Genomic DNA, 14,665 nt, shown 5'->3' with positions numbered 1-14,665 from the left:
CACACACACACACACACACACACACACACACACACACACACACACACCTCTGCCCCATCTGTCTCGGCCTCCTCAGTAATAGCGAAGGTGTCAGTTAACCACCCCCCCACCCCACTCCCCTCGGCCCGGGCGAGCTCCGCTCACCCATTCCCTGCCCCTGCCCCGGCCTCGGGCTCTCCCACTCTCCCTCCCTCGCCTGTGCCGCCGCCGCCGCCGCTGCCAGCCGCCAGTGGTGCCGCTTGCGTTGCTCCCTGTTATTCTGGGTATTGTGTGTAATAAATGCAGAGCCGCCTCACTCTAATCAAGCTGATTACAAATTCTTGCGCGCCCTGTGCCGGAAATCGCAGTCTCCCCCCTCCCCCCATACCCACCCTTCCCCCCCCCCCCCCCCCCCCCCCCCATCTATTTCTCTCACTCATTCACTAGTTACTTGTCTTTCTGGTTTCTTCTTCCGCCACCCCCACCTGCGCCCCCTCCCCCAGACCCAACCTTAACCCCCATCTTTGCCTTCTATCCCGTTTTTAAAAATTTTAATTTATTTTCCGCCTTTGACTCTCCCCCTTTTCCAACTATCCCTCTCCTCACCCCCTTCCTCTTCCTCCTCCTCCTTCTCTTCTTCCTCCTCCTCTTCCTCCTCCTCCTCTTCCTCTGCCACTTTTTCTCCCTCTCTCCCTTTCTCTGTCTCTCTCTGTCTTTCTATTTCTCCCAGGACGCGCCGGATGATCTGGGGCCGCAGGGGAAGGGCTCCGGGCAGCTGCAGGGAGGCTGCGTCCTCCAGTCTGGGGCGGTAAAAAGCCGGTAGCCTCGGTGTTATTTTGTATTAAAATGAGGAGGAGGAAGAAGAAGCAACAGCAACAGCTCCGGCGGCAGCAGCAGCAGCAGCAGCAGCCACGACAGCTCCGGCGGCAGCAGCAGCAGCAGCAGCCGAAAGCTCTAGCTGAGAGCAGAGCCCAGGAGCTGGGGACGGCGCGGCGGCGGCGGCGGCAGCAGCAGGAGGAGGAGGAGTGATGAGTCAACTAATAATTTAATGGGGACAGAGACGAGAGAGGGAGGGGGGGGAGAGAGAGAGAGAGAGAGAGGAGAGACACTCGGCTCAGTCCGGGCACACACACACACACACACACACACACACACACACACACAAACACAAACATACATATTTATCTCTGTAACATCCAGCAACAACTACCAAAACGGCCTAATCACAATAATCATATTATCTAGCCAGGGAAACAAGAATAAAGCCTGTAGGACTTAAAAGGACACCCCCCCCCCCTTCATTTTGAGAAACTCTTGAGCAGTTTTGTTGGGGTCTTTGATTTTTAAAATATCGTCATTGTGGCTATTGTTGCTTCCTTGGGACATAGAGTAGTGAAATCTGGTCCACTTTTTTTTTGGAGAGGGAAGGGAAGGAGTTGTTCGTTGTGGAGGTGGAAGGTGGTGGTGTGTGCCTTCTCTCTCTCTCTCTCGCTCTCTCTCTCTCTCCCCCTCTCCCCCCCTCTCCGCTCTCTCCTCTCTCTCCTTTCTCTCCCTCTTATTCTCTTTCCCCCCCTCTTCCTCCCCCCCCCCAGAAACAATTGACAGTAACATTAACAAGCCTAAACTTTCTCCCTGAACCTCCAAACCCAAGCCAAGAGCTCTACCGGGTAAATAGGAAGGGACAGATCCTCTCGGCTATTTTTAAGAGCGAAGGCTAAATTAAAAGTGGTATTTTAGTGCCTTTTCCCGTATTTTTTTCGCTACACTTTATCCTCCGCCCTTCCTACCACCCGGTAGAGCTCTTGGCTTGGGTTTGGAGGTTCAGGGAGAAAGTTTAGGCTTGTTAATGTTACTGTCAATTGTTTCTGGGGGGGGCCGAGATTGAGGGTGGGAGAAAGGTTGCTCCCCCCCCCTTCTTTCCTCCCTGTGGTTCTCCTGGGTTATTGGAGAATAATACTCCAAGTGACAGCCAGAAGTAGACTTTCTGCTTTTTTCACGCCGGAGAGCCTTTGAGATAGAGAGCTAGAAGATAACCCTTTTTTTTTTCTTCATTAGACCTCGTCCGCAGTGATTTTTTCGCTTTTAAAGAAAAGATAATCAGCGACCACCACCCCCCAACACCCCACACCCCCAAACATCATCTCATTGTGGACCTTATAGCGCTTTTTGCTTTGTTTTTGCGGGTTTTTTTCAACGTTTCACTTGTCAGATCAATTTTATCTTCTCTCTACTCACTTCCCAGTCTCCCTCCTCCCCCATCGAAAACCCTGTTCACCAAGAGACATTTGAAAAAACATTTTTTGAATTCTGATTTTTGCGCTCATGGCTTCTCCTCATCTTGACGTTTATTTCTGCCCTTCCCCCGCTTAGGGGGGAGGGGGGTGGGGGAGACAAAATAATACAATTTAAGGGGGAAGTCGCCTTCAGGTCTGCTGCTTTTTTTTTTTTTTTTTAAATAAAAAAAGGATATAGAAAAACATCAGTCTTGAACTTCTTCCTCTTCAAGATCTCGGGCTGCAAAGGAAATCTCCTTTGTTTTTGTTATTTATGTGCTGTCAAGTTTTGAAGTGGTGAGTTTCAGGTTGGTTTTGCTAATTTCACTCAGTAAAACTGCAGTGTTTCTGTTTCTAGATAGTACTTTGCTTCTTTGTCTCTTTAAAAGGTCACAGTGAAAGCTTGGCCTGGATTGTGACGGCCATATGGAATGGATAAGAGAGCAGTCTCTCCAATGTGATTATGGGGTTATGTGGAGGCTAAGGGAATGATCTAAGGGCTAACTAATTTAAAACGAATTTGAAGTGCAGAAATAATATATTCTTAAAAGATGAGAGTATTTTAAAGAAATTACTTATGACTGATCTTTGTATTTCATTCAAAAATTATGTACATAATTTCCTTAGGAAACAGTTTTGTGGTTTGGTGTGTGTGTGTGTATGTGAGAGAGTGTGACAGTGACCTCTCTCTAAATGTGTGGGCTAAATTGGCCTAAAATGGATTTCTAAACGTGAAACTCAAAAGAAACTCTCTGGCATCTAAGGATAATAGGCACGTTTTGCTGCTGTCATTTTGGGCAGGCCATGCTGGGGGTTGCTCATCACTATTCCTAACTGAGGTTTCAGTGAACTTTAGCCTTGGGCATGGAGTTTAAATGAGCAAATTAGGTGTTTTATGTGCATGTAATTTTGCTTTGTAATGTAAAGCTTTTTACAAGATAACTGAGTATTTAACGGATGCCTATGTCTAAGAGTTATTTAAGATGACCTATGTGGTGTTTTGATAGTAGTCAATACGCTGACTAAATTACAACCTATCACTTTCATTTACTGTACTTGGTGATTTCTTCAGATCTATGACACCTACATGTTTCACATTATCTTTGATACTATGATATACGTATTTTTGTAAGTTACCCAGAACCTCAGGACTTTTAAAATGTTTTTATGTGTATATTTCTCTATACTATGTATTTTTAAAGGAATCCCACATTTCTATCAAGGTAAAACAGTTTCAGAAAAGCAAATTTGTATCACTACATGGAATATTGTGAGGAATGCTTTTAGAAGTTAATAATCCTAGTTCTCTTTGGCTTTACTCTGCAGTTGATATTAATGGAAAAGAGTAATCTTGATAAAAAGTGGTTAAAATAGGCACATTTATTGTTAATGAGACTCATAACCAAAAACAGATGGGACCACAATCAATGCTAAACCTTTGGTTCTCAGCATGCCACCCTAGAGTACAAGGATAAATAACCATTATTTCACAAACTTTACAGTCATTCAACTGACATTCTTAAGGTTGCTTGTAAATCTCCATATTAACATTTTCCTCTTCTCTTCCTCCCCCCCCCACCTTGACTTTATAGGAAAATGTAGTCTTATTTTGAGGCAGGGGGAAAAATATTTACAGCAAATATTACCTAGAATGTTTTGAATTGCAAGGTAACTAGAAGAACATCGAAGTTATCAAATTCACTTTACTTTTTCCAAATTGTACTCACAGTGATTGTAGCTACAACAGTAGTTCATAAAATAATTCTCTTCACCTGTTCTTAGTGACCATAGTTTTGGCTATTTCATATATGTGATAGGCATAATGGTCACAAATTGTCTTCCTCATAAAGGAGATGATACCTCAAACCTAAAGATGTAACATAATTCCTATAAACTACTGTTATCAATAATTCCTATAAACTATTATGTATTAATTTCCTTGAAATTGATTTTTAAAATAGCCCTTTTTTGGGCAGCAAAGTTGATAACTTATGCAAAATGCTTTGCAAACCTTAGAACACTCTACAAATGGTAGCTAGTATTTTAATTGAATTGTTTTTATTTGAAGGTTAGAAATGTAGTGTTGTCAGTATTGTTGAATTTTTTAAATTTGGGCTATGCATTTAAGTTTAGAGAATACATTAAAATATTTTTCAAAATGTTCTGTTTCATAAATTATTAGTATTTTTATATCATTAATAGGCTACTAAATTTTAATTAGACATATAAGGACTGTAGTACACCAACACCTAAAATGCATTGATTTTAAATATTTTACTTCTGTCTGAGATATATTTTCATGAACACAGATGGGTTCAGTCACATCTTGGATATCGACTTGAATGCATAGGAGAAAAACTCTTCTCCTATGTTAACCTGAAAGTAAAGGAAGAAAATAGAAAGTCTTGATGAACTTGCCAAGTATCTCAGGAGATAGGCTCAGAGAGAGAGAGAGAGAGAGATCTCATGTTTATTGTACCCTTGACTAAAGTTTTAATATTTGACTCATTAATGAACTTTTAATTTTTAATCACTATAAAGATTATAAAAATCCTTGTTTATACCATCCTTTAGTAATTTTGTAGCTATGTTTGTTCCAGAAACATTTGTTCCATAAATAAGTCGTGTATTTAACATAGTTCTGTACATAGAAAACAGGACACCTTTACCCAGATGTATTCAAACAGTTTAGGAAAAAAATGAGCAATTTTGATTCATTTATTTTTTCTAATATTATTTGCATGTCTTGGGATCAGGCAAGTGCTCATTTTAAAGGACATGAATTAGAGAGACAAACATCTTCAAAATATTTACATGCATATATACTTACACATGTGTACAACTTTTTTTTTTAAAACATGGCAGGTGATTTTTAGAGGCGGGACTGAGTATGGATCATTTGAACGAGACAACTCAGGGGAAAGAACATTCAGAAATGTCTAACAATGTAAGCGATCCGAAGGGTCCACCAGCCAAAATTGCCCGCTTGGAGCAGAATGGGAGCCCATTAGGAAGAGGAAGACTTGGAAGTACAGGGGCTAAAATGCAAGGAGTGCCTTTAAAACACTCTGGACATCTGATGAAAACAAACATTAGAAAAGGTAAATATCTTAAAGATGCATAATGGAAAACTTAGAATACTAGCCAAGACTATTTAGAGAGAAAAGCCATCCTTTCTGTTTCTTTTTCTTTGATTCTGTTTTGCTTGGGTAAAGAGTTGCATTGTTTGGCCCAGATGTAAATCACATCTGGGTAATGTGAACTTCATATCTGGGTGGAGCATCTTCCTCTACTCAGTGAAGTCTTTTGACTTTAGATATCTGTCTGAGTCTTCTAAAAAGATCAGGAACTCATGTGATGCTGCTATATGTCATCCCAAGGTAGCATTGAGTAGAAATAAGAATCCTAGAACTTTATATTATTTGATCATTAGCAGAGCTTTTTCATGAGGCTAATTATTGGAAAGGCAGCTATTAACTTTTTTGAGGTGATTTCACATAACTTCTAGAGTACATGATGTTTGCATTATTTTGACACCAGTTTTTCCAGTTTAATCTTGAAAAGTAGATTCATTATTTAAAATAGAAGAACAGATGATTATATTTTCTAGTCTCAAACTTGTTACACTTGGATATTTTCATTAAGGATGTGCAACGTTAGACCAGCTTCTTGGGAATTCTGTTGTGTAAGTGTTCACTTAAATGATTTTAATTAAATTAATGACAATGTCTTAAAACTTTGACCATATTCAATGAGATGATTCATGTAAAGCAAGGAATATACTAGATATAATTCAGCATGTCTTATAATGGTCCTTGTTTCTCTGTAAATTGCTATATGTTTATAATTCAGATTTTTCTTGCATTTGCTAAGCAGAGTATAAAAATGCAACCTTTTAGCAACCAAGAATATTAAGTAGATAAAGTTAGAAGGAAGTGGAATTTCATTGTGTTTGATGCATAACATTTATCATACAATCATTTATTTTTTCCTTGGTTTGGCGAAAACAAAGAATATATTGATCCCGAAATGAACAGACACAGCAGTCCGTATTGTTAGATCTTTATCTATTAAAAATGGAAAAACAGCACTTCAGCAAATTCTTTGGCCTCTGCTCATGATTACCCTATTTATTGATTGTTTGCCAAGAATGTATGCATCTTAAGAAAGCCAGGGTAAGAGCATTAAAAATATAATTTATTACGGCTTTTCCAACAGAGTGCATTAATATTGTACTGTGAAGCACTGGGGCTCTATAAAAAAGACTTTCTGACGCCTGCAAACATATAAGTTCCATAAATTCCTAAATAGGAGATTTCAGCTGTCTCTGGTATTATGTGATATTTGCACAGCAAACTTTAATGCCAGGACAGTTTTAGACAAGGATCCTACAGACTTCACTGCTCCTTATGGCAGACGTGCTGTTTACACAGGCTCGTAAACCTTCAGCAAAAGCTTTAGCCCTGCCTTCAGGTTGAAGTCATGATGTATTTTTAGCATTGAACACTGACCAATGTGCTGTTCTTTAATACTAGAAGGTTATAAAGTTGCTGCACTTGGAGGATTAGCCAAGCACTAGCAAGAGTGATCAGCCAGGGCAGCGGGCTGGCTGCCTTTTACGTAAACAGGAGAGCAGCAGTGACAGTTCACTGAGAGATTTAGCGGCTTGATTTGCAGTCAGATGATCCTTGTGTCGTACTATCAATATCTACCTTTATTATCTCCAGTATACATCTAAATCTGGTCAGTATGTTCCTATTTCTGTGTCTAAAGACATGCAGTCTATTTGAATAGCGACATCGCCTATAAACATTTCCCAGCTGCAAGGAAGAGCCTAGAGTAGCACACTTTTGTATCATTACATGAAATGAAAAATCAATGCATGTGCTTTTGTTATATTAACCTAAGTCTTTGAAGTCAGGGGGACAAAAGGGGGAGGAGAAACCAAAGTAGAGTATTTTCACTTCCTGCCCAATGCTTTGGGTTCTTTCAGAAGTACTTATAAATACAGAGTTTTCTCTTAGCTAATAAAAAATATTTATTTTCCACAATGAAGATGCTAGAAAGATTGATATTTTTATCTTTCATGCAGGATTTCTGGGTTGGGTTTTTTTGTTTGTTTGTTTGTTTTGCAGGTGGCAGGTAAACACTGTAGCCAAGCTTAGGAAACCCTACCTTAGGAAGGGGAGCAGTGGTTTTCTTTGTTTTGCAAAATAGTCCAGAGAATGTTTAACCAGTAAACAAATCGCCACTTTTGCCATGATCTCCCCAAGTCTTTTTTCTTCCTGACCAATCTCCCACTCGCATAAAACAGCTGAATGAACGACATGAACACTGGCAAGCTTTTCAGCTGAATCTGATCATGCTAAGCCTGTTGGGCACAAACTTACCAAAGTGAGTTTGTAAGCTTTCCTAAGCAAACCTAAAGGGGCTAGTTTGTCAGAACTACAAATCTCTTATGACAGGTCACTGAAGCTTCAGTGAAAAATCTACATGTTGAAAATAGCCCTTTTTTGTCACTTTCTGTTATGCAGAAACAGAAGTCGAGAATCATAAAGGCCATCTCTATTGGCAATAAGAAATCACAATTCTAGCTACATACAGTACATATTCGACACCTTTGCAAGTTAGGAGGCTTCTGTGAGTGCAGAGGGCAGTACTTATGGAAGCATTAACATTGTCGGACTAATTGGAGATCCTGGGTGCCCTGTTAAAGTAACCCTTGTCATCATTTATGCTAAAGATGCTACCCTTCTGGCAGCTTGCCACAAGACAGTTCTTGTACATCTGCTTTTTAACCCTTTTCTTTTAACCACTAAAATTTTAATGATAAGGTACTCTGCTGGTATAGTAAGTACAAAGCTGTTTCTTTTTTTTTTTAATAGTTGCTGTTCCAATAATAAATAACCTGAATTTGCTATTTTCTTGATACCGAGTTTATTAGTAATGCTAAGTAAATGTGGAGAAGAAAAAAAAAAAATCTCAAATCTTACCTAAATACCCAGATCTTAACACAGGTCATGAAAAGGTTCATTTTTTTCTTTTTTTTCCCTCTTTGGACCAAAAAAGGAATATTTATCAAAAAATTCTCATGTTGCCTACATATATTTTCAGCAGATAATATGAAATATATAACGTTAAAAGTTATATTTCTCACATATACAAATGTAACTTAGCATTCAGGATATATTCAAAAGAGACAATATATTGAGTGATTTGAGTAAAATTTTCCTCTTTCATAATAAAATCAGATTAGGACAGATAATAACCAAAAGGAGGTTCAGTTTAGTGATGTTGGCCCAAATGAGATCATTTAATATTAACAAAATTATCTAGATGGGATTAAAGTGTCTTACTCCCAAGACATCTGCAGTATGTGTTTGGGGTTCTCAGTCTGCACACCAGTCACAACAAATCAGACAGGACACAGACAGCCAACTTATTCTTCTCCAGTCAACATTATTCTTTTGCTAGACAGGTAATTGAAGATTCTTTCTATTTAGAAAATATAGTTCTATAAATAGAATAGAACAAATTTTGTAGGAAATACTTCAGTTTCTATTTGCTTATTTTTGGATAATGATGAAAGTGTGTGTGTGTGTGTGTGTGTGTGTGTGTGTGTGTGAGTGAGAGAGAGAGATAGAATGCACGTTTGCTTCAGTGCTCTCTCTATACCTTGCCAATGTAGCCCCCCGTTTGTATCTGACTGCCTCAAGGACTTACTCTCATAACTCCCTTACACTCCATCTCCCCCCCCCCCCCAACAGAGAATGGGTTGGTGAAAATTGTTGGTTTGTGTTTGTTTTTGTCTTTTTGGCCTTTTTGATAGGAACAATGCTACCTGTTTTCTGTGTGGTGGAACATTATGAAAATTCCATTGAATATGATTGTAAGGAGGAGCATGCAGAGTTTGTGTTGGTAAGAAAGGACATGCTTTTCAACCAACTGATAGAAATGGCATTGCTGTCTCTTGGATATTCTCACAGTTCTGCTGCTCAAGCCAAAGGTAAATGATACATCTATGCGATTGGAGAAAAAGAAAGTCCGGTGTTTTATGTGTACTTTGTGGAAGAAACATTGTCTGTTTTGCTTCTTAGACGTGCATTTGAGGGGGGATTATATTTTTGTTAGTCTGTGACTTTAAAAAATTGGCTTAATTCATTTTGGTTTAGTTAACACACATTTTGCTCATGTGGAATGTTGAGGTAGATTTTTTTTTAAATTGCTTCAACTGAATCATTAGTATGCTTATTGACCTTAATAATCTGCTCCACTGAGGATCCACAAGGAAGTGTCGAGCATATTTGAGCAGATGGACTGTTGAGAGTCAATTTGCATTTATGACTGAATATCTAGTTCTGTTTCTTTTATTCTGTTTCTGATGGTTTTATGGGCTGTAAAGTATTTTTCAGTGCTGATTCCCATTGCAGTAGAGATTCTTATCTAAATTGTAAAGCCTTTCAAAATTGGTTCAATTCTGTCGTATTAGACCTTTCTCTAAGTTGGGGGAAATATGACTTTATATATAAATTTTGTTGATAGATTTTTATTTCCAGAGAGTTTTAAAAAAATAGAGTACTATTTATTTCATAATCTGGAAAGTTAAAGTGTAAATATCTTCATTAGCATTCTACCTTTTGAATTAAAATGAGCCAGGTAGGAATTGTAGTATTGTTGGGAAAGGGAGCGGGAGGAATGGAAGTAGGGAAAGGTCCTAGTATAATTTTTTGACTAAAGGGTTAATGAGTCTACAATCTCTTCTCTGTCTGGTATAGGGCTAATCCAAGTTGGAAAGTGGAATCCAGTTCCCCTGTCCTATGTGACAGATGCCCCTGATGCTACTGTTGCAGACATGCTGCAAGATGTGTATCATGTGGTCACATTGAAAATCCAGTTACACAGGTGAGTCCCGAGCTAGCAGGCCTGAGGTGAGAAAGGAAACCTCCCTCCCTAGTTCTTTATGGCTACTCAGCTTCAGAATGAAATCTGGAATGGTTTTGAGAAAGCTTAAGTCCAAATTAATCTTGCCCTGCTGTTCTCCAACTTATCCTGTTGAAGAGAACTTTTCTCCCCCCTTCTTCTTCTAGCTTTTAATTGATTGGTTTCTGTAGGTATCATCTTGCAACTCTGCTGCATTTAGTCAATTAAATGATGCATTACAAGAAGGCATTTTACATAAAGTTTACTTAAGAGAAAAATATTTTTGCATATCATGAACAGTGCCATCTGTGTACATTTTGTGATAGAATGACTTCTTCACTATGACTACATTCTTATTATTTTTTAAGTCATGTGAACAGCGATGAACGGAAAATAGTTAATATATTAATGCTTTTCCTGATCGGTCATGAGAAAGTATTACACCTTAAATTGTCTTACCAAGCGCATCAGAGCAGAAAGGTAGAAGTAACATGAAAAAATAGTCGCCACATGCAGCTGATGTATAATTCATGCATCAATACAGCAGATGTGTTGTATAAAGTAATTAACTAATCGGAACAATCAGGAGACCGAGAGCAATCTCCAGATGCATCTGCTTGATGCGCAAAATGAAATCTGTCTGTCTTAAAGGAATGTTCTGCAGCAGGATGCAATCTTGTAATAATCCCCTTTCTAATCTATGTCTCAAATAGTTGCCCCAAACTAGAAGACTTGCCTCCTGAACAATGGTCTCACACAACCGTAAGAAATGCTCTGAAGGACTTACTGAAGGATATGAACCAGAGTTCATTGGCCAAGGAGTGTCCCCTTTCCCAGGTACTTAGCCTAGCATGTGATCAATAATGAAACACTATATAGAGGTAGCCCCCATTGAAGAAGGGATATTGCTACATTCTAAAGCAACTGGTATCAGATGACCAAATTGGCCAGATAAATTGCAAATAGGTTTGACCACTTGGCGCTCTTTTTAAATATATTTGATTCGTTTTGCATATAATTTGTATAGTATTTTCCCTTGGGAAAATTTAAAGGAAAATGGTTTTTAAAAAAATCAGTTCAGGAGAAGACTGTTCCAATGAGCTTGCTATTTCAATTTTCAAGCCTCTTTCTTTTTTTCATAGAAGGAGTAAAGAGGTTTTCACTTGTTGTCAAAAGGGTCACTAAATTTAGGTGACTGTTTAAGTAACTTTTGCTAGTTTTAAATGTAGGTTATAAAAGAAGATCATCTAGGAATGCTAACAAGTCAAATAGTAATCCGGTTCTAAGATACAGTGGAAAGAAATACCATTTATTGTTAGAACTGGAAGAAGAGAAAATCTGATAGAAATGGAACCTTTCTATTACCTACTTATGGCTAAGGATTGAATACTTACATTCCTTTAGACTTAAAAAAATTTTTTTACTCATTTTTTTAGCATTGACATAAGTTTCTGTGAAGTATATAACTTTATTTTTCTCTGTGATATAATGTTCAATGGTCAGGAACTTTAAGGGGAGACCCAGATTTTTTGTTTTATTTTTATTTTAAACGTGAATTTTTCTAGGGGTAACTGAAACTACCAGTAGAAATTCTATTGCAATTTAGTCCTTCTGATGGATAAAAGATGGATAAAAAGAAAGTGAACTGCTTTTGATTAAATTTACTCCCTAATTTTCAGAGTACATTCATACCTTGCTTTAGTAGGAGTCCTTATGTTCATGCTATAGGACTGTATAGTAAACATATATGTCATTGCAAGGTCCTTTAGGTACATATATATTTCAGTAGCTTCTAGGACAGATAGAAAATTTTTCTGAATTTCTTTTTTTTTACGCACTCAATTACATTTTAGTGAAGTCTTGGGGTACTTACTACATTCTTTTAGAATTTAATATTTTACCATGAGTAAGATATTTAAAGCAAGTTTTGTAAAAATTTTTGAAGTCTTTATAAATTGAATTGGCACACAGTTCTATGTCTCTGGAATAATCATTTCTAGAATTGGAAATTGACAATAATAATAATAATAATAATTCCCTATATTCCATCTGTCTGGTTGTCTGATAGGGGCCATCAAGTAACCTTGTGTGATTTAGCATTTGTTCAGCCCAGATCCCATAAGCTTTGCCAGCACAAAGAGAACATGACAGAATGAATTGCAGATGAATTCTCAAATTTTTGACTCTTAGTATATTATCTTAATGTGTTGTTGGTAGCTGCATGTTAAGTACACACATGCTGGATTTTATAAATCACATAATTACAATGATACATTTCTTAGCCATTTTTCTTAGTTTTCAGTTATATTTTCACTAGAATTCTCCTTCTCTTTTTCACCTCCACTCCAAAATTTTCAAGGAGAATGGTAGTCAGGTTGGTGGCAAACTGGACAGTATTTCGCACATTCCCCTAGGAAACTCAGTTTTGTGAACAATTCCAGGAGGCGCCTTGAACTTGACAACTGCAATTTGAAACTTAAAAATGATCTGAGTGTTTTTTAGGCTCAAAACTGAGGAACATGTAAAAGTTAAAAGAAACTTGTGGAATTCCTAAGTCTTTTAGCCAGGTAATGGTTGTAATCTCTTACCTGTGAGGTGTTCTGGAGAAATGCATTGAAATACCTTGCATATGTTGGCATGGGGAATGTTGAGCTAGCTCCTCAGTGGTCTGAAAGGCAAACCAAAGTGCTCTACCTGTAACACACTGAGCTAGGATTTAGTAATTACAAGGCGGATGGTAAATGTTGAATTGTGAAATGAATGGACTGCAGTTAAGTATTGGAACAGTAAAAAGAAGTGGAACTGTCCTAAGTTCCTGTGTTCTTGTGTATTACTGTGGGAATGACTTTGGTGGTCTCATAGAATGGTTGTATTTGGTGACCATGGCATTCTGGAGGCCTTCAACATTAAAACCAGGGCATTCGTTTACATTTCGTTGAGAACTTTGGACTACATATTTGCTTTTGTCTTTTGAGAAAATTATACACAGATCATCAGTGGCAGCAATTCAAAGTCAGGTCAGAATTAAATTGGGTTGGCTTTTCAGATATGCCATTTGAGATGTGGAGAACGCGGTGTGTATGGATGTCCTCCAAATTTGAAGGGACGATTGCTTTTTTTAGGTGTTTAGAGCTCTACATTCTGATCTTTTTTGGTTGTTCATTTTTCTGGCATCTCATTTTTCTTGTTCTCTCCATGTTCTGTGGCTGTTTTATTCTGTGTGAAAAACAGCAACCCAGGACATTTTAACTGTGAGCCCTTCCTACCAACTTATTTCTCCATTCTTTCCCTCTCATCCTCTATCTTTTGGTCAAGGAAAAGGAATTCTAAGCCTTCGAAATTTTTTACCCTGACCTATTTTTTTTCCACTTGTGGTTGGGATTTGTTGAAAAGGGTATGATAGTGAAAATCTGTTTCTTAGTCTGAGTCCTAGGTATGATCTGAGTTTATTTTCAGTTATAACATATTGATAAGGACCTAACATCAAAACCCACCAGATTTTGAGATGTTAGATGATATTTCTTGTCCATGTGTGATGTTGGAGTGGATTAATCACAGAATCTCAGAGTTGGAAAGAGCCTCAGAGGGGATTTAATCCAACCTATTCCTGTGCTAAAATCCCTTCTCCAATTCTGAATAAGAGATCATCAGGTATTTGCTTGAAGACCTCTAGGGGACAGGGAAGAAACCTCTTCCTGACTTAGGATATGAGCATCGTAAATAAAGACCTGGAAGAAATTCAGTGTCTACCAAATCCAATCCCCTCAACTCTAGAAATGAGCAAACTGAGATCCCCAGGATTTCTCTGCCTTGCCTACAGTCACATGGGTGTTCATTGTTCCTTGTTCTGCCCTCTGGGGCCATGCGGGAGAAGTCGAATCCCACTTCCTCGAAAGCCCCTCAAATAATTGACAAAAGCTATTATGATTCCCCTCGCCCACATCTTCAAAAAAAATCTACATTTTTTCCTTACATTCATATTACTGAAGAGAAGATTCTAGTATTGTCTGAATTCAAAAACACAATGAAGCTTTATTATGTTGCTTTAAGAAGTCAGACTCCAACTCATGTCAGATTACCTACAGAGAGCCAACCAGGAATGTTCCCATGAGCCTAAAGGGCACTGGGCAGATTTTCCAGTGAGTAGAAGTTGGCTGCCACTCCTTTGCCCCCACTCCCACCTCTTTAAATTCTAAAATTGGTAAGATGCTCTAGTAGCGCGTGAGAAGATGCCCCATTGCTCTATAGGTAATGTTAAGTTTAGTTTATTTTGCTTATTCTTGGGTTCCAAATCCTAGCTATAAGTTTAAAAAGCCATTATTCTAGATATGCTTTTATTGAAGTATAACAGGTGGAGAGACTTGGAGAGGGGAAAACTTGGGTTCAAATCCTTTCTTGGGTTCTCATTAGCTCTGTGACCCTGGGCAAATCCTGTCTGCCTCAGTTTCCTCAAATGCAAAATAAGGATCATAATAGAACCTACCTCATAGGGT

The 14,665-nt window shown here is 38.3% G+C and overlaps 1 protein-coding gene across 5 annotated transcripts in view; it reads left to right on the top strand.

Annotated features, from left to right (window-relative positions):
- The window catches only part of SATB1 (SATB homeobox 1), a 116,471-nt gene that overhangs the window by 21,233 nt on the left and 80,573 nt on the right, over positions 1–14,665 (top strand). For 2 of the 5 annotated variants that reach the window (XM_069088454.1, XM_069088456.1), the window contains exons 2-5: positions 5,118–5,353; positions 9,082–9,258; positions 10,028–10,154; positions 10,886–11,009. In XM_069088454.1, coding sequence (XP_068944555.1) covers positions 5,143–5,353; positions 9,082–9,258; positions 10,028–10,154; positions 10,886–11,009 — 639 coding nt within the window. In that variant the 5' untranslated portion in view covers positions 5,118–5,142. Of the gene's footprint in view, positions 1–1,653; positions 2,561–5,117; positions 5,354–9,081; positions 9,259–10,027; positions 10,155–10,885; positions 11,010–14,665 lie in introns of those variants that run through there. The other 3 variants (XM_069088453.1, XM_069088455.1, XM_069088457.1) reach the window with 3 other exon arrangements.

Source organism: Petaurus breviceps, unplaced genomic scaffold (assembly GCF_028583685.1).
Source record: "Petaurus breviceps papuanus isolate PSGF00001 unplaced genomic scaffold, PetGlider_PUasm1.0 185, whole genome shotgun sequence".
Lineage (NCBI taxonomy): Eukaryota > Metazoa > Chordata > Mammalia > Diprotodontia > Petauridae > Petaurus > Petaurus breviceps.
Note: the sequence above shows the minus strand (reverse complement) of the source record. Positions and strands in the feature narration are given on the sequence as shown.